Source organism: Pezoporus occidentalis, unplaced genomic scaffold (assembly GCF_034315485.1).
Source record: "Pezoporus occidentalis ecotype Australia unplaced genomic scaffold, CSIRO_AGI_Poc_V1 ctg162, whole genome shotgun sequence".
NCBI classification, from domain to species: Eukaryota; Metazoa; Chordata; class Aves; order Psittaciformes; family Psittacidae; genus Pezoporus; species Pezoporus occidentalis.
Genome location: NW_026913447.1, coordinates 1729170 through 1748679, shown reverse-complemented (window position 1 = coordinate 1748679; position 19510 = coordinate 1729170). Strand labels below are relative to the sequence as shown.

Here is a 19510-nt window from a genome sequence, read left to right as displayed (position 1 = left end):
TTAATTGCATTGTAGCTTGGTTTAAAATCAGAACACTTTTCTGTTGAAAAATTTACTTACCATGGGGGTTTCATTTTTTGGTGTATGTGAAACTTTAATTTCAATGGCAGGACAAAACCCAAAGGTTTATCCTCTAAAATTAGTCTACTTTGTATAGTGTTTTGATACTTCATGTTTGCTTTTTTAATTTTGTTATTTTTTTTTAACCTGCTAATTTGGTTGTTCTGAAAACTAAACACCATGCTGATTCCCCTGCCAAGTACAAGCGGATGTGTTCATACCCGCACTTCTCTCTGCTGAAGAACTTGGCAGTGAAGGTTACTGGTAGCACATACAGAAACAATGCTAGTGCATGTGACCTAACTTTGGCAAAATACCCAGTGGCTTATCTCTTTTCTTTGAGACACTTCTTATAATACATACAAGGCATTTTTAATACTTTCCCTCCTGCCTAACTCCAACAAGAAATCTGATTTTTTGGAAACCTATATTGTCAAGATCTCAGTCTCTGTCATAAGTGTATAGATTGTGTTAGTGGTCATCAGTCATTTTCCGATTAGATTCAGCTCAGTGCTGAACCACAAACTGAACAGACATTTCAGGCTGTCCACTGAACAAAACCAGAAATTAAACATGTAGGTATTCAGGGCTAGTTAGAAAATAATGAGGAAAATTCCAGAGTTCTGATGAAATCTTCTTTATTATACATTCTGAATTCACTGAGCCCTGCTTACAGCTTTGGGCGCAGAAATAGAGCAGGTACAATCAAGTAAACCTAATCACAGCCCGATGCAATCTAGGACACCTGAAAGCCTGTTAATAATTGTTCAGATTTGTAACTCATTAACCAGCTCAGACATGACACAGTCCAGTTTTCAGACTATGTGAAGATAGACTGAACATCCATGTGTGTGTGCCCAGGCTCATTGGTAGAGGGCAGGTGAGGCAACAGAAGGCAGCCAGGTATCTAGATATTAGATTGACTTATTCTTTTGCTTTTGAGAGCCCATCTTTGCCGTTCCAATTTACACGCACCCCTCTGAAAGTCAATGCAAATTTGACACCTGAAGAATTGTTTTACTCAGGGGAGATGCTGAATTTCAGGGACCGGTTGTTGTTGAATGAGAATTATTTCTGCAGTGTTCAGTCTCCGTTTTGCCTTTGCAGTGTGTGCCTACAGGCAGCAGGGGCTGCTCCTCCTGCACCAGCAGCCCCGGGCATACTCAGAGCCCCTTGTCTCTTCTGTATTCTGGAGATCAACTAACAGAACAACGATACCAGATGGGGAGATGTTGCATTGTCACAAAGTCAATATTTTTAAATCGGTGAATGATTAAATAAAGATTGTTTCCTGGTTGTGCATTAATGTAGAGTCAGTTGCCAGATGAGAGATATAAAGCATATACAAAGTCTTGCACAAGCTATGATTTAGTACCAGGAAGTACCTGTCGATGAGAGATAAGCAGCCTTTAAAGATGCCAGTGTTATTACTCTAGTAATTGCTTAAACCAACTCTTACGTGCACTTACTCATTCTTGCTCTTTTGCCCATGGCCAGAACTGAGATCTCTCTTATTCCCCATATGCTCTAGCACCACTGTGTACAAGCTGCCATTACCATCAGCCCTGATCCTGTGTGTTGAGCTTGCTTCCACCAGAGAGGGACAGGGAGCATAATACAGACTGTTTTTCATCCCGAAGGAGTCTTACCAATACTCTGATTCCTTCTCCGGGTGTTACACTATGTCACTGACAATGTTTGTGACCTTCTGCAGAGTTGCTAATAGCTGTGTCTAGGCAGAGAGCAATTTTTCCTCATCTTATGGGCGTTTAACCTTTTCAGTTTTCTTCTTGCTGCAAATGAACACAATCTCAGCATCTCCCTAGAGATTCTCACTGCCAGCAGAATGGCAATTAATGGCAAATTGGCATTCACTGCCAATTTCCAAATGGCAATTAATCAGCAAGAAAAAAATTGCTGGCAACTTGTTTTTTGTGAAACACATTTGACAGGCTTTTGCTTATTTTCCCTTTTTTTTTTTTTTTTTGAGTAATGGATTAACCCAGCAAATTTTTTATCAATCATAGCATAGCCATGCTTAACACTGGCACTGCGATGCTGCATCCTCCTGCAGGCATTCTTGGGCGTCTCAGTAAGGAGTATCAGGAGATGCCTCCCACTCTTTCCCCCCCAAACCCTTGAGGGCAGAGAGGAGAAGGAAAACATTGATTTAAAAAAGGCTAAATGAAAGGACTCTGGCAGCCCAGCGGCAATCACCCAGGGGAACCTCCTAATTGCAGGTTGGGCAAGCCACTGCCACCAGTGTCACCTTGGAGACTGGCTGGTAAACTCCAGGCGTCCCAAAAAAGGGGGGCAAGGCAGCCGGGTGTGTAAACAAGTAAAACGAGATGGACAAGGAAGCTCTGCAGTGAGTCTGTGGCCCTGCATCCCTTCCACTTGCAGCCTGAGCCCAGCGAGAGTGTGGGAGCGGGGAGGCTGGTGGGGGACGGTGCAGTCCCAGCCCTTCAAACACCTCCCAGGTCCTGGGTGGAAACCCCAGGGTGCAGGATAGCATTGCAGGTAAACGATTTTCTCTCTTGCTTGCTAGCTCACAGTGAGTTTCTCTGGTCAGTTGAGCCTGAGGTTCAGCAAAGATTAGGGGGTTTTTATATACACATATCTCTCTATACATGTATTTTGCAAAGTGTTTATATATGTATGCTATAAATATATATGCAAAATAACAAAAGCAATTATGCTTCACCTGCCAGAAGATGGGAGCCGTGTGATGCTGGGGATGGTGGAGAAGCAGAGGGGTCTCTGGGGCTGGAAAGCCATATTTTTGAGGAGGTATTTAAATGGTTGCCAAATACTCACATGGTTTTCATGCTTTTAAGAATTTTATGAAATTATTAGGAATAAACCAAATGCATGCAATTGATCTAGGCCACTTAATCTGTTCCCACACACTGGGATATTCTGCTCTGGGGTGGTGTGTTTGTCCAGGACAGGGGCTTTCTAGCAGAGGCTCTGTGGGTTTCTGCCTGTCACACTGGGGTGTTTTTCAGGATTTTCACTGGAGGTCTTTGGGCTCAGTTCAAGGCAAACACATAAACAAATGGTGCTGACTTTGTATTAAATCTGACTTGTGCCAGGTTTAAGCTTCAGGCTTAGAGGTGCGTAAAGGGGTCTGATTGCTGATCAGTCTGAGGATCTTCTGGAAAAACCCAACTCAGAATTTCAGGTTTTTTACTTGTTAAGAAGAAATGCGGTCATTTTTGTGAAGCCTTCACAACACAACATTGCCCATAGAAACAAACAATGCTAAAAACATGGGTATTGTAATTCCTTATAGCTCAGGTTACTATAAAAAACAAAGCTCTCTAGCATTCAGAATTAAATTAACCAGCCCCTTTTTTATTTTACAATGGCACACGTTCCTCTTGAAAGAGATATATGAATTAAAAACATGTCAAATCATGGTTATGACCTTTTCTTGATTTATTTATGGTTAGTAATGCATAACACATTTGTAAGGTATACAGAGAACTATTGTATTCAACAAATCCTGTCTGTATCTGTAATTACTTCACATTATCCAAAAAGGGCTGAAAGCAAAATGAGAGGAGAGGGAAAAAAAGAGCATGTGAATTACTGTGATTCCTCCTGGCTCTGATTCAGAATCTTTTTTCTTACTATGCATTATACCTTTAAACAGCCTAGAAGGCTGTTTACCTCTAGTTTAAACCAGCAGACAACAGAAATAGGGAAGTGGTAGCCATGTTACTATGGACCAGGATCACTTGCAGTAAGGTTTGTAAGTGGTTTTCTGTGTTTATTCAATTTATAGGAATTATTCTCAGATGCATGCTACCGTGTGACACAGGAAGCCAGGTCATATTTTAGTGGCTTTAGTGTAACGTATAAGTGCAGTCACTTTCTGAACAGACTCCAGTTGCTGAGTTTTATATAACAACATGGTGGTTTTGGTTTTGTTATTGTACATTATAGAGAACTAAGATTTGCAGAGTGGCATAAATACTTACTATATATAATATTTGTTAGTGGTTTCAGCCATGAGTCATGGGGGAAAATGGGAATATCATACCCTATGGTGTTAGAGAGATGATTAGAGTGCTCTGTCCCACTTCATTAGGAACACTGAGAAAAAAATGAAAAAGGCCAGGAGCAACAGCAACATCTTCTATTATCTGGAAACTCATTTTGTAGCAAGAGTCCTAAGCTCTGTCTAATTACCTAGGCAAAAAGGTTTTAAAAAGGACCTTCAAGTCTCTGTTTCTGGACAGGCTTTAGCAGGCAGCTAGGTAATGCAGTAAAGGAAAGTATAGCAGCATCTAATGATGGGGAGAACTCAGACTGGAAACAAAGAACGTATTTTGAAAAGAAAATCATTCAACGCTGGAACAACTTAGCCTAGAGGTAGTGTGCTCTCAGCTAGAAATGCTTGTAGGTGTAGAAACAGACTTGTTGCTTACAGCAAAGACAACTGGGGACTGGCCAGTTTCAGTGGCTCCTGAGGTACAGGTAATCATAATCATGGAATCCCAGAATGGTTTGAGTTGGAAGGGACCTTAAAGATCATCCAGTTCCAAACCCCTGCCCCCGCAGGGACACCTTCCACGAGACCAGGCTGTTCAGAGCCCTGTCCAACCTGGCCTTGAACACTTCTGGGGATGGGGAAGCCACAGCTTCTCTGGACAACCTCTTCCTCATAGTAAGGAATTTCTTCCTTACATCTAATATGAATCTACCCTGTTTCTGTTTAAAAGCATTATGCCTTATCACTACATGCCCTTGTAAAAAGTCCCTCTCCAGCTTTCTTGTAGCCCCACTTTGGGTATTGGAAAGCTGCTATAAAGTCTCCCTGGACAGTAAGTATCATATCAATGATCCCTCCCTAGCCTCAATTCATGAATCTGGCTGCAATGACTTTTTGAAGAACATTGCAGTATAGTGGAAATGACTCCACTGAACTTGAGGCAAAGAGTTACTATGATCTTTTCATGGTGTGTGTTTGAGTAGATTTTTGCAGCATAGAGTGGAGACGAATTATGTCATCATTTGTCTCAGTATTTATAGATCTATACCAACATATAACATAGTATAAGGGCATACTACACAATGATATGCATACATTATGCATTTTGTCTATAGATGGGTATACGTTATATATACGGCTGAAAGTTACAGTGCATAATTACATAATGTAAATATAGTTTGCACTGCATTTATCTAACCTTACTGGATTCTATATTCTTGCCAGCTAAACATATCCCTTTAAGGACACATCACTGTTTGCAGAAAGCATTTTTGACTGCTGATCTCACACAGCTCTAAGGTCTTTATGGTCACTCGTTAATGAGTTCCCAGAAGAACTTTGCTCATTCTGGCTGGAGCAAAACTGAAATAGTCTCTTTTTTTACCATGCTGGATTTCTGCAATGAGCTTCTACTGAAACCATTCTGGGGCAGCAAAAACATTTTATTTTTCTGTTTTTAAGAGCCCAGCTGGCGTTGTCTGAACAGGTTGCAGAAGTCAGCCCATGTGACATTACTAGCTGCAATAGCCAGTGCTCTGTAGGCAGCAGTGGATTAGTTAGGATGAAACAGCCTCATTCCGTGTTTCTCAGAAGTTTTCTCTGACTGTTTCAATTTATACTTCTGCACATGCAATGACAACAAGATTGGAAGTACAACATGTACTGACTATGCCTCACAGTGTGGTGTTTCACGGCACGAACTCAAGTTGATGTGGAGACTCAAATCCAACTTTATTACAACCAAACCCTTTTTATCCCCCTGTTCTGCACTTTCCCAACCTGCAACGTTGAATCTCATTGGCCCCTGTAAAACTCTCCAATCACAATGCTGCAGACCCTCTCAGAACCCCCGCATCCTCTGGCCTCCATCTGAGCCTCCCGCCACAACTACATCCTGGCCCATCCCTCCGAGGCTTGTTTTTGGACCTTCCCTGTTCTTCAACGCCCCAGCTCATCGCCCCAGCTCTTGTCATCACCAAGGCCTCAGAGCTCATTCCCAAACTAGTTTTCATGGTGCTTCACGACATGGACTCAAGTTGATGAGGAGACTCAAATCCAAACTGAGACTCAAATCCAACTTTATTACAACCAAGCCCCTTTTATCCCCCCGTTTGGAACCTTCCCAACCTGCACGTACGAACAACGTTCAATCTCATTGGCCCCTGTAAAACTCCCCAGGTAAATAGTCCAATCACAATGCTTCACTCTCACAACTGCCACATCATCAGCTGAGACTCCTGCCACAGCTGCACCCCCCCAAGACTTGTTTATCTACCTTCTGTGTCCTTCAAGTCCCCAGCTCCTCTCCCCAGGGCTTGCCAAGCACCAAGGCCTCAGAGCTCATTCCCAAACTGTTTTTCATGTAGATCTTATTGCCTTCACTCCCCACACTGGGCCTGCTGCTCTTGGTGGTGCTTACTCCAAGTCCATGGGCTGTTTTCCCACTTCTTATTCCACTGTTCCTCTGAGGGAAGCTGAAAGGTTTATGTGACTGCTGCAGAGTCCTGAAATCCTGGGGTGTTAAATGCTGTGCAAGTTTAGGGTATTAATTTGTCCTACAGTTGTGGTAAAATAGTACAGGGTGTCATCTGTAGGTGAGGTCAGATCTTGGGGTGGTGGCTTTAGCTCAGATGTGAAATGAGAGAAAGCACTGCTCAAGAGAGCTAGAGCTACAATGGAACAAAAGCAAACAAATTAAAAGGTCTTCACTCAGGACAATTTTTGCTCTTCACAGCAAAAATTTTTTCATCTATCTGTGGGCAAATGACAACTGCAAATCTGGCTAGGCTGAGGAGGCTTGGCGGGGCTGCTGCCGTGTATAGGCAGCACTGCCCTCCCGGGTGCGTACACTAGTATTCAGTGCGCTTGTACACTGTAGGCAGCAAATTCTCACTCACACTTTCGTGTTTCCATCTGGGTTAATCACAGGGTAGTTGGATGAACTCTCCTTTCAGATCTGGTGGCCCAGATTGGCAATTGCCTCTTCTGATTGAAGGGTATAAGGAAAAGACACTAAAGGGTCAAAATGAGTCCTCATGAAAGAGTTGCCAGCACCTTGCAAGTGAGGGATTTGGGATGCTCCATGTACTAAGGCAGGTTTCAGCACTCTGCCTTGTGCATGTGAAAGCAAGCTGTGTAAGTGCTTTTGTCTTCCAGATGCCAGGCACTGCGAGGCATGACCGAGAGATGGCAATCCAGGCCAAAAGGAACCTGTCCAAAACCACTGACCCTGTAGAAAGACTTCGACTGCAGTGTTTAGCAAGGGGATCTGCAGGCATCAAAGGACTTGGCAGGTGAGTCTAAGAACTCAAATCCGTTACTTAGCATAATAGTTTTAGCAGTAAGAGGCTCGCAGGCTAAGCAGTGACTAAAACTTGCGTTTCCTCATTCCTTTGCAAATGGCACAACTCACAGATCCTGAGCTTGGGGCTCCTGTGTTTTGGGAGACAGGGCCGACTGGCTTACCTATTGAAGGACTGAGAGAGGATCATGAATCCCTCAGAGGAAGGTGCTTCTTTGAGACCCAGAGCAACTTCCTCCAGGGAGAGAGAGGGAACATGAAACACCTCCCTCTTTTTTTTTGGAATTTTTCTATTGTTATCTGCATCAAAAGGAGCGTGACCAGCAGGTCGAAGGAGGTGATCCTGCCCTCTCTACTCTGCTCATGTGAGACCTCACCTGGAGTATTGTGTGCAGTTCTGGTGTCCTCAACATAAAAAGGACATGGAGCTGTTGGAACAAGTCCAGAGGAGGCCACGAGGATGATCAGGGGACTGGAGCACCTCCCATATGAAGACAGGCTGAGGAAGTTGGGGCTGTTCAGCCTGGAGAAGAGAAGGCTGCGTGGAGACCTCATAGCAGCCTTCCAGTATCTGAAAGGGGCCTATAAGGGTGCTGGGGACGGACTCTTCATTAAGGACTATAGTGACAGGACAAGGGGTAATGGGTTAAAACTTAAACAGGGGAAGTTTAGATTGGATATAAGGAGGAAATTCTTTCCTGTTAGGGTGGTGAGGCACTGGAATGTGTTGCCCAGGGAGGCTGTGAATGCTCCATCCCTGGCAGTGTTCAAGGATCCAGTTCAAGGAGCTACATCCCTGGCAGTGTTGGACAGAGCCTTGTGTGACATGGTTTAGGGGTGGTGTTCCTTCCCATGGCAGGGGGTTGGAACTTGATGATCTTAAGGTCCTTTCCAACCCTAATTATTCTATGATTTTATCTCAATACTGGGGATTTTGTGCTTTCTTTCTGTTGGCATGTATTCCCTTGTTTGTAATGGTCTATCAGCTGTCTCTCTTATGGGAGGCATCTAGATTCCTTCTGCAGTCACCCTGAATGTATGGGTCACCCCACCCCCAGAAAAGGGGAGCTGCACCTCCTTGAAATCGCTCCTGGGCTCAGTAAACCACAGACAAAACTTCGGTGACAAGCTGAAACTTCATCTACATGCCTAACATATATATATATATATATATAAAAGTTAGTATATATATATAAAAGTTAGTGTATATATATATGTTAGCATATATATAAAAGTTAGCATACATAATTTTTATATATATAAAATAGAAATACATACGTATTCCTATAATAGGAAGACTCCTTCAGTTAAGGCAGCCTTCACCTCACTCTAACTTCAGCTGTGTAATATTCAGACAGTCTAAGCAGGTCATCTCTGCTGTCATTGTGTTGTGTTTTTGGCTCCCTTTCCCCTACTTTTGTTTCTCTGGTGGGGCTTTGTTTCTCTGGTGGGGTTTTGTTTTTCTGGTGGGGTTTTGTTTTGTTTTGGAGTTTGGGGTTTTTTTTGGTAGTTAATTTTTTTGTTGTTTTGTTTTGGGTTTTTATTTGTTGGTTGGTTTCTCTTTTCATCAGCAGACTCTGGGGAAAATGTTATCTCAGAAAGGTTTCTCTGTGCACTGCCACTGTGCTAGACTGCTACAGCATTCTCCAAGTTTTCCTAAGCATTCTCCTCAATTTGCACATTTTCCACAGAGTGTTTAGAATTATGGATGATGACAACAGCAGGACCCTTGATTTCAAAGAGTTTGTGAAAGGATTAAATGATTATGCTGTGATGATAGACAAGGAAGAAGCACAAGAGATTTTCCGGATATTTGATAAAGATGGCAGTGGAACAATTGATTTTGATGAATTTCTTGTTACACTGAGAGTAAGTCTGGGAATTTATGTTTCTACTGCATTAAATGGAGAAAAACGTTGATTTGTCATTAGCCAAACACAAAGCACAGCAATTTGTTCACCTTAGTAACTAGCAAAGTCTACAGCTCTATTTAAAAAGTCAGTAACTATTGAGAAGTTAAAATATTCTGTTTCCATCTAAAAATGCTAAAGGAGAAAAATCACCTTAAAGAACACCTGTGTGGATGTCAGACTTCAAAAACCAACATCTCTGCAAATTTATTGGAAATGCGTAAGGCTCCCCATAAATAGAAGAGTAGAGTAGATCAGAACAGAGCAGAACAGAACAGAATAGAAAAGAGCAGAGGAAAACAGAACAGGACAGAGCAGAGCACAGTAAAATGGAAGAATTGCAAATAAATGGTTAATATTTTAATTGATTGCTGCCATGATTTAGATACCTGAATTCCCGTATTACAGTCCAGGTACCTATGTGGCTCAGCCCATTAGTCTCACTTCTTTTTCTGCCATTTTATGATGCATTTCTTTATAAAATTAACTAACCTAGTAGTGGTTTTCCCTAAGCAACCACAGAGTGAATGATTTTGGTTGGAGCCTCTTTGCTCTGCTAAAGTCTAAACAATTTAGAATGAAAATAATCCGTGCTTAGAGTAATAAGTAATTTCTTGTTAGAAATATTTAAAATGGGTAGAAAAGTGTTCTAGTTAGCATTTTCTCTCTTATTGTCCTTTTGCTATCACACTGATAGACTCGATCACACTGCTTTTCTGGTGATATATATGGCCTTTCCTAGCTCATGGACAGTGTAAACTATCTGCAGTTTGTTGTCCAAGCGCCCTGAGATGATAGGTTTACTATTAAAAATAGCAGTTACTTGAATTTGGAACTGGGAAAGTAGTTGGAAGAAATTAAATGATTCTGTTAATATTTCTTCGCAGCCTCCCATGTCAAATGCAAGAAAAGAGATCATCATGCAGGCATTTAGGAAGTTAGATAAGACTGGAGATGGTGTTGTAACAATTGAAGACTTACGGGAGGTGTATAATGCAAAGCATCATCCCAAATACCAGAATGGAGACTGGACAGAAGATCAGGTTTTTAGGGCCTTTCTGGATAATTTTGATTCCCCCTATGACAAAGATGGGAAGGTAAGTTGAAAATACCAAATGTCGAGCCATGAAATCACCATCTGACTCAGCATTTGACGTAAATCATTGAATGTGAGAATGATTGCAGTACCAAACAGGCATTTGCGTCACATTCATGGAGGACTGTAAAATGGATGCGTAACCTCTGTGTAGGACTAATGATTAAGCATTCAGAGGCAAAGGGACTATGCAGGAGGTACATGAATAGACATGAGATTTCATTTACAGGCTTGTAGCCTTAGTGCTCTACTTTCATAGGTTACTTTATCTTCAGACTAACCCACATGACTTCTGATTTTAAGATCCACATACATTAGAGGATTTTTCACTTCTTAGCAGAATAAATACCAGAATCCAGTTCAAAAGCAGGTTCTCTAATATGTGAAATATTTTACAGTTAACACTTCTCCAGTGTGTAATTACTGAGACAGTTTATTTGGAAATCAGTCCATAATAAAACAGATTTATCCACAGAGAATTGGAGGGAGGGTGGGGTTGGGGATGCTGCCAGCAGTCATGTGCTGGGCTCATAGCTCTTCCTGCCCTCCACTTCACCTCTCCAGGGCACATGTAAAACCTGGGCACCTTCTCTGATGGCCTTCTTATGCATCTGCTTTGTAACTGTCACTGAGCCAAGCATGCTTTGTTTCCCCTTGCTGTGTGTTTCCAAACTCCTTTGGTCTGAACTTATGCATGTCTAACCAGCTCAGAGAAATTGTGGATCATTGCTGTTCACATGGTGATATTCTAGGTCCAACAAGGTTCATAATAACAAATCAGGTAAAGTTTAATCAGCACGTTGTGTAATGTATTTATCACTTTTCACTTCTGAGGTTGCACCTGGGTTTTCATGGCTCCACTACACTTAGTGACTCCTACCAGTCTAAAAGCTGGCTACAACAGTTAAATCCTCCACTTGCTTCAATTTCCAACATTCTATTTGTAGGGAGGTGATGATTTTTACTTCTCTTGGGCATGACTTTGCACTTGGTAGAGCTGAATTTCATCCCTTTTTCTGTTGTCTCATCCTCAGAGGTATCAGCTGTGTGAGTTGTTCCCTTCCTTCTCTGCAGCAGCGTTGACATCTAGCAAACCTCAAGCACAATCTTCCTGCTTTTTGTGCTATAAATGAACACATTAAATGGGTCCCCAAAACGATCCTTCACAAGTTAAGTGCCTGTGCCTCATACACTCTTCAGTGTTTGAGCTTATAGCAAAATTACTCTAAGCACTCACTTTTTGTTCAGCAATCCTGACGTTTGCCTATAAACTTGCAGTTTCTTCTGAGAATTGACTGTGACTTTTCTGTCTCTGAATCATACGTCACTAATGACACTGGTATGAGCTGAAAGCCTAAAATGTTTTTAGCCAAAATGCCTCAAGGCTAAGCCTCTGCTATAAAATTCCTCTTCACTGTGATCTTGATTTGTGCCTCTGAAATAGGCAGGGTCAGTGAAACTTGTAATCAGTTCCTGATGGTAGGACAGTCTACAGTGTTCATTTCTCCCCACTGTGGCATTTCACTTTGCTCTCAAATGCACAGGGCAGTTGGAGCAAATATTTTTCCGTGTGATGTTTATTCAAAGAATGATGGTTCAAGAGTTAGGCCATCACAAAAGACATGCTCTGTTTATTTCTGCTAATCTGATTCTTATTATATTTTTTTAATGGTCATTTTAAAACTGATTCAACCTCAAAATGATGATGAAAGATGTTCAAAATATGTGGGATTTTGAAAGAATTTTTGCTTCTTTGAGTAAGACCTGTTTAGAGCAACAACATTTTCTCTCTAACAAATGGTTATAAAGCTCCTAGCTGTGTCTGGGTTGCACCAAAATCCCATTCACTTTTGTTAATAATAATGCAAAGAACCAAAGTATAACATCCTTGAAACAAAAATATGCATTAGAACATTTGTCTTCTTGAGTAGCACCGATTTTAACTTCAGTTCGTGTTAGTGTTAGTTGAACTCCACACATTTCATTTCCATTTCCATCCAAGGGCTCTTGGAGGACAAGAGCTCTTGTTTCTAGCAAACAGATGAATTTTAGCAAATTTTTTTCCCTTGGATTCCTTTTCACTATTAACATGAAATAGCAGATGTTCTTCTCAATGTGTGGTTTTGGCTTACAACTTTAAAAAAATAAAGGCTCATTTTCCTGTTTTAAATCCTTCTGTCTCAGGTCACAACAGAAGAATTCATGAACTACTATGCAGGAGTGAGCGCTTCTATAGACACAGATGTCTACTTTATCGTCATGATGAAGAACGCTTGGAAACTATGATCATTTGATTAAAGGAGCAAGACTTTAATTCCGCATTTTGTAGGTTCCTATGATTAAATTTATGCACAACCACAGGCTCATTTTCCACAATAGCAGCTTCCAGTAACTGTGCCAATTACAGACAATCTGCAGAAATAATTCCCAGATGCTTTGATAGGCTCAGCCTCAGGGGATTGAAGCATAATCAGGGAGCAGATCTGTCATCCAGCCACTCTGCAGATCTATCCCCTTTTTCCCCGCATTTCTGACATGGCTTTTCTTTTCTGAGACTATCTGCCCCTTTCTTCTCAGACATCTGCAGTAGGTCCTTGTGGCTCCTGAATATACTCTCCTCCAGTGTTAGGTACAGCTCTGTTTGACAGAGGATATAAGAGATAGAAATCAAAATATTCTGGAAGGGTGGTGGTCTGGGGCAGACTGTTACAAATGTGAGGAAGCCTGTCCCAGGAGGGTCCCAGGCCTCTAACTTGTAGCACTGCAGCATCTCTTGTCTTCTTGGGTCTCTCTCACTTGTGCGTTGGAGCAACTGCTCAGCTCACTGCTGGGAACATAGAATCATAGAATAGTTAGGGTTGGAAAGGTCCTTAAGATCATCAAATTCCAACCCCTGCCATGGGCAGGGATGTCTCACACTAGACCATGTCGCCCAAGGCTCTTTCCAACCCAGCCTTGAACACTGCCAAGGATGGAGCATTCAAAACTTCTTTGGGCAACCTGTTCCAGTGCTTCACCACCCTCACAGTAAAGAACTTCCTCCTTATATCCAACCTGAACTTTCCCTGTTTAAGTTTGAACCTGCTACCCCTTGTCCTATCATTACAGTCCCTGATGGAGAGTCCCTCTCCAGTATTCCTGTAGTCCCGCTTCACATACTGGAAAGCTGCTATGAGGTCTCCATGCAGCTTCTCTTCCCTAGGCTGAACAGCTCCAAATTTCTCAGCCTGTCTTTTCCCTGGTTTACAGCTCTGCATACAGGCATCTTTCCTGTGTATGCCTGTTTCAAACCTCTGTAGGCTTGCTTATAGCTTTTCTCCCCACTTTGATTTCTTTATTTTTCTGCTGTGAGATCATCTCGCTAAGACTTCTCTTTAAAGGGCATTCATGTGTTACAGTATTTAATTCTCACTGTTCCTGGAACATTTGCTGGTCTGAGAGCTGTTGTCTGTACGCACCTACACCAAAAGCTGCTCACTACTTTTTGTATTTATACTGGTTTATGACCAAGCCATGACATCAGGGAGCTTTCTGGGAAAAAAAGTATCTGTAACTTTCTTGTCTTGTCATCTTCTGTTTATGATGCTGAAAAAAGGATGGAAACCTGCTCCCTCTGGTCATGCAAATGGGGTTGTCTCAGCTCTGAGATCCGCTGTCCTTTCATTACACTGAGAGCAGAGAAATGGTGCACAAAGGAAAAACAAAACAGAACAAAAATAAACAAAAACAAACAAAAAAATAACAAAAAACAAAACAGAAAGGAAAAAGGAAGGGGGGAGAGAGGGGTGAGGAGGTACTTAATAATTATTAATAATTACTTAATAATAATTAGATAATTATTCTTGCTCTCATTCCTTTTTCTTTGTCATCTTCTTTATGCTTCTCTTGCATCATGCTGCTCTCCCAGACTGAAATGCTGTTGCTGTAGCTAGGAGTGAATGGCTTGTGTACGGCAGCATTTGCTCCATTTCAAGCTGGCAACCAGCTGAAAGGAGTATAGGCTTACAGGCTGGATTTTCAAAAGAGCTGGACTTGTGAAGTCTCAGTTCTTACTTAGCTTGGGTTGCTAACAGTTCAAACAATGAAGTCCTGAGTGAGTGCTGCTTTGTTCCTGTGCAAACTCTGCTTTTATTGTCTACCCATGATCTCAGTATGAGCAATCGCTGCTTGAAATTCCCCAGTAATGGCTGTGCAAACTCAATTATTTTCTTTGATTTGCAAGCCTCCATAACCTTGCTTACTGGCTGACACTGGAAGCTGTTGGAGTCTCTTCATGCCTGTTATCGATCATAAGAAGAGCCTTTACTTACTGCGATGCTACTGATGCTGAATTGCCAACATACTTTCTACGAAAAAAAACAGCCTCTATTAAATAGAGGCTGTATATGTTGTGGCAGCCTGAGTAGAATCCACTCATTTTCATGTATTAATTGCCTCCACAGCAGGGTGTCATGTTATTTGTCTTCTGTGTTTCAAATAAAAACAAAATAATGTGAATAGACTGTGGGAATCACAAAATGAAAACACTATGCCCCTCTGACATGCTGCCTCGTGTCTTCAGACCCCACAGTGATCTGTTGTGCTGATAATCAAGCACAGTGGAAGGTTCAACCTGTGTAACTGCAACCAGTTTTTCTTTTCAGTGCTAATACTTTCTGGTTTTACTTAATCCCCAATGTAATTTACCTTTTCAGAAGGGAGGAGTGGTACTGGCAGCAGCTGTGGCTTCTTAAAACCAGTGGAAGTTTGTCCCCAGCCTCTGGGAGCCTGTGACTGAGGGGAGCTCCGTGCTCGAGGATGAGACATCTGCACTGAGCTTGGCTAAGAGGGTTTTGTGTGGGAACCTGCAGGATGCAAGCAGGGGGAGCTCAAACCCCCTCATCCAGGTGGGAGGGCTCAATGCCCGCCCTACATGAGAGCCGCAGATGGTGTACCCCAGTGCCCTCAGAGAGGCTCCTGGTTCCTTGGGTCTGCCTGCATGTGGACCTCATTGCATGCTGGATACGTGGCTCAGCATCAGGAGGACATTTTTCGCAATTTAGTGGTTTCAGAATTTGCTCAGAGCAGGTTTCCAAAGGCTGTTTTCAGGTTCATTTGAAGTCATTCAAGTCAAATGACAGTTCCCTGTCATTGCAGTGGGAACAATCTGAGTGAAAACTGGTAACTGCAGAAAAGGTAGAGGGCTTTCAGGAAAAATAAACGATGTGGGAAAGAATAATATGTGATTGCTTGTAATCAGATGCCATAGAACACAAACTGGAATCTGCACTGTAAGAAATGTCATTTGATTAATACATGTGCAAATTCATGTAACAGACACACGCATTGCACTGGCTGCTAGCCAGAAAAGCTCTACTAGGAGATGTGCAGCCATAACGACACACTCACATGCAACGCAGTGGAAACACTTTCAGAGATTAATGGCAAATTAAACGGATTTGAATCAGACAGGGAGGAATACCAGGGCTAACAGCAGATGCCCGAGACTGCCCTTTAGCACTTCACCATCCTTGTCTGTGCTAGGGATGCTGCACTGTGATCTGGGAGAGCAAAAAATGAAGCTCAAGTGCTCATGTTCAGCTGCAGGCTGCTGTGTGCTGGTTACAGACCCAGCAGATGCTGGAGATAAATGTTGATGCAGGCTGTCCTGCCAGCCTGTGGTTGCAGAGCACACATGGCAGATATGGGGAGGTAGGTGGCAATGAACATGATTGTATCTGGTGCTAGCATCGAGATTTTCAGATCTTGGCTAGTGCTTCATTTTCAAAGCACTATTTCTGTGCAACAGATGTTAAACAGGATGGCACAAACCATAGGAGCATCTGAGTCTGCAAGGCTGTGGGCCAGTAACAGAGGTAAAGACTTTGCACCTTGAACCCCATCCTGCCCAATGGCACAGCCCCTTGTTGGGGCTGAGAGCTGCCCGCCCCACTAGGCAGCACTGGAGCTTGCTCTAAAACTGCTGGTGGAGCCCTGTGGTCCCTCATAGAGGGAAAAGGCTGTCTTATACCTCCCATCAAACTCTGCTGCCACCCCCTACCTCCACCTGAGCCATCAGAGCATCTCTGTGATTCCCTCCATGCTGGAACAAGCAGAAGGCATGTGACAGGGAGATGGAGGACAGCCTTTCCCTCTGCTGTATTCCCCAGGGAAAGGCAACACTCCCGCAGCATCCTTTACTCCATTTTGGGTTTACCCCGTGTGCTTTTTGTGGCTTCATGTTTTTGTCCTGGAAGGAAGATTTTTTGGCTTGATATGGTCCAGAATTGTTGTTTGGCTCATGCTTTGTCCTGCAACATAAATTTCTGGTTCAGGCAAGAGAGTTTTAATGCAAGCCCCTCACTGTATATATACTTGAAATTAGACCACAAGGCATATTCAGTGACCTGATTCATTGGTCTCCTGGCAAAAAAAAAGCTGTATTGGTAGAAGCAGATGGAAGTAGCTGAGGTTTTTGCAGATAAAACCACCTGCACACAGTGCTGTATAAAAGCCAACTTGCCTTTATGTAACAGCTTTTACACAGTACTGCCTCAAGCCTCTGCAGCTGCATAGGCAGAGTAGAGCTTTGCCATTCCAGAGCTGGGCTCATGGATCCACTGTCACCAGCTGAGATTTTGGCTATTTTTGCCTCCCAGCTCCTGTTTTCCACATTGGGAGCAGTAGCAGCAGTTTTCCCTGGTAAACCAGCTAACGCTAAGAGCATCCTGCTGCCATCGGCAGCTGCCCACTATGACTTTCGTTATGATTAAACCCCCTCCTGTTTCTCCAGAAATCCTTTCTCACAGCCAGCTCAGGAGGAAGGGGTGAGTGAGCAGAAAGCATGATTCCGAGTGGGCTGTACTTAATACCAAGTCCTCAGGTAGCTGAAAGCAGCCTCAGTAATTGAAACAGCCCCCCATACTGCTGAGTTTGAAGTGCCTGTGATGGCAAAGCAAGCGTTTTGGTTCTTCTAGCACCTATTCAGCTCTGACGACAACAGAGGCTGCAGGAGGTGGGAGCACTGCAGGATGCAAAAGCTTCAGCTCACGGGTTTGCAGTGGACCCCAGGTAGAGCAAAGGCATCCCTAGAAACCTGGACCAAGGCTTCCTCCATGCTTACGATGTTGGCGTTGATCCCAACGGGAGCTGCAGCTGGAGAATAGGGATGGGATCCAGAGTTTGTTGACTGTCTTGGCAAGTAGGAAAAATGATAAAGAAAGGGATGTAATGTTTTGTGAAAGTTAAATCAAGCCTGGTTTTCAGTGGAAAAAACAGAGCTTGTGGTAAAATGTGAGCAGTGTTTATTTTCTTGAGCTAGATCTGTTCTTTTTCATTGAAGACATGATATTTTTGCCAAAAGCTGCGATGTGTTTATGTTTTACTTTCAACTGATACTTTATCATTCACAATTTTGTGTTTTGTTTAGGATTTTTTGTTGTTTTTTTTTCTTGTTGTTGGTTTTTTTTAGCTCACATTTTCTGGGAAACAATAGCACATTACTTTTAAGAAGCTCTGGTTTTGTGACATAGATTTATTCCTTTAGACACTTTCATCAATACATTTCTGCCTGTTTGTTTTGGGTTTTTTTTTGGCTTTTTTTCTTTTTTTTGCTTGACTGACTTCTGGAGCTTCTTGCACTTATTTGGTGATGGTGCTAATGCTGGACTAACCTGATGTCATCGTGACATCTAAGTAATGCAGTTAATATTTACCAATAACTTTTCTGACATTCATTTTTCCAGGACATAAAAACAGCTCCATCTCCTGATGCAAGAAGTTTAGTCCGTTAACTTCAGTGTTATTGGACCTAATGCTGTATGAGAGCTTCCTGCAGGGATGCTTCCTAATGTCAGATTAGAGCAGTCTGACCAAAGAATCAGACCTCTCTGGAAGATGAAAAAGAATTATTTGCAAAATGCGAGGCCGTGTTACAGAAACATATTGCTTTGGGACACAGAGCCATCACACATCGTAAACACTGGTTTTCTTATTCTTAGGTTACAAAAGATGAATTTTTGAACTGCTACGCAGTTAGCGCTTCTGTGGACAGCAATGCCTACTTCATTTTAATGATGAAGAAATCCTGGGAACTGACTTTTTCTTCCATTAGCCCCAGCTTTTTGGGGACCAGAGAACATAAAGAAAGTGAAAGAATGTTTAGTTCATTGTGGGTTTGAGATTTTTTTCTCAGTTCCCGTCTGATGGCCGTTCCCAGAGCTTAACGCTGACAGCAGCGGGTGCGCGTTGGACTCCTCTCGCATGCAGCTTCATTCAGCAGGTGGCGCTAGCAAGACAAGGAGCAGCAGGCATTACTGAGCTGTGGAGCTGCTGGGTGGGAAAGGGGAAGGCAGGGTCGGTACAAATTAGCAATTGCATTTCCTGGCATCATTAGTTGTTTTGTTGTGTGTCTGTACATTAGATATGTTTTGCCAATGTCCTGTTACACACGGGAGTGCTAATTTAGGAGGCTTCATTATCAGAATAATAAGGAACTGCTTGACCCTAAACTAATGCCTCACAGAGATGATAAACTTCCCTCATGTTACGTTTTAGCTGATTTTAAAGGATAGCTTCAGAAAATCACAACCAAAGAGATAACTACCTCGAGCAAAAAGCATATTGACTAAAAACCTGCTGCTGCTCCCCACCCCATTCCGCCCCCCCCCCCCCCCCCCCCCCCCCGCCCGGGCTGCAGCACTGTGATATCAGTGTGTAAATACAGGACTTCAAATCAATAAACACTTTTGTTAAGAAACCTGGAAGGGGATGAACTCCTGCTCTGCAGCCATACCCTGCCAGCATTACCATGTCCCTTGCTGCAAGAGGGGACTGCTTCATGGTCAGCTTGTTCCTGCCTAAAACTTCATCAAATTCAGCCACGTGTCCCTGTGGCAGCAGGGGGACCAACCCTTCACCATTCATGTCGTGGCACAGACTTCACTGCACATCACATGCGTTTAACCATCCATTTGCCCTGGCATGAAGTTCCCCTGCCTCCCCAGGGTTAGCTGGTCTACCTCCCCACTGTCACAAAGCATTTCGGTGTTCTTTATCAGCTCATCTAACGAATGTGCACAAAAGGAGGTAAACAAACTAATAAATTCAGCAGGGGACAATTATCGCCTTGAGAGGTAATCAACATTTTTCGGCATCATTAAAAT

The 19510-nt window shown here is 42.8% G+C and overlaps 1 protein-coding gene across 4 annotated transcripts; it reads left to right on the top strand.

The window, feature by feature from the left end:
* The first annotated feature begins 2341 nt into the window (after positions 1 to 2341).
* On the top strand, positions 2342 to 18559 carry CAPSL (calcyphosine like). 4 transcript variants are annotated; one of them, XM_062612931.1, is made up of 5 exons: positions 2355 to 2580; positions 7217 to 7353; positions 9053 to 9230; positions 10159 to 10368; positions 18347 to 18559. In XM_062612931.1, exons 2-5 carry the CDS (start codon positions 7217 to 7219, stop codon positions 18524 to 18526), a joined length of 705 nt encoding a protein of 234 aa, XP_062468915.1. In that variant the 5' UTR covers positions 2355 to 2580; the 3' UTR covers positions 18527 to 18559. The 4 variants fall into 4 exon arrangements, with proteins under 4 accessions (XP_062468918.1, XP_062468915.1, XP_062468917.1 ...); XM_062612933.1 differs by having other exon boundaries at positions 2360 to 2580; positions 18092 to 18486; XM_062612932.1 differs by lacking the exon at positions 18347 to 18559 and adding an exon at positions 12552 to 12685 and having other exon boundaries at positions 2360 to 2580.
* The last annotated feature ends 951 nt before the right edge of the window (positions 18560 to 19510 follow it).

What these genes read in the sequence shown, in the direction of transcription:
- CAPSL (XM_062612931.1), top strand. Translation starts at nt 7,217, where the DNA reads ATGCCAGGCACTGCGAGGCATGACCGAGAGATGGCAATCCAGGCCAAA. An exon ending in AATTTCTTGTTACACTGAGA is followed by an intron (nt 9,231 to 10,158) that starts GTAAGTCTGGGA and finishes ATTTCTTCGCAG; the next exon opens with CCTCCCATGTCAAATGCAAG. An exon ending in CCTATGACAAAGATGGGAAG is followed by an intron (nt 10,369 to 18,346) that starts GTAAGTTGAAAA and finishes TCTTATTCTTAG; the next exon opens with GTTACAAAAGATGAATTTTT.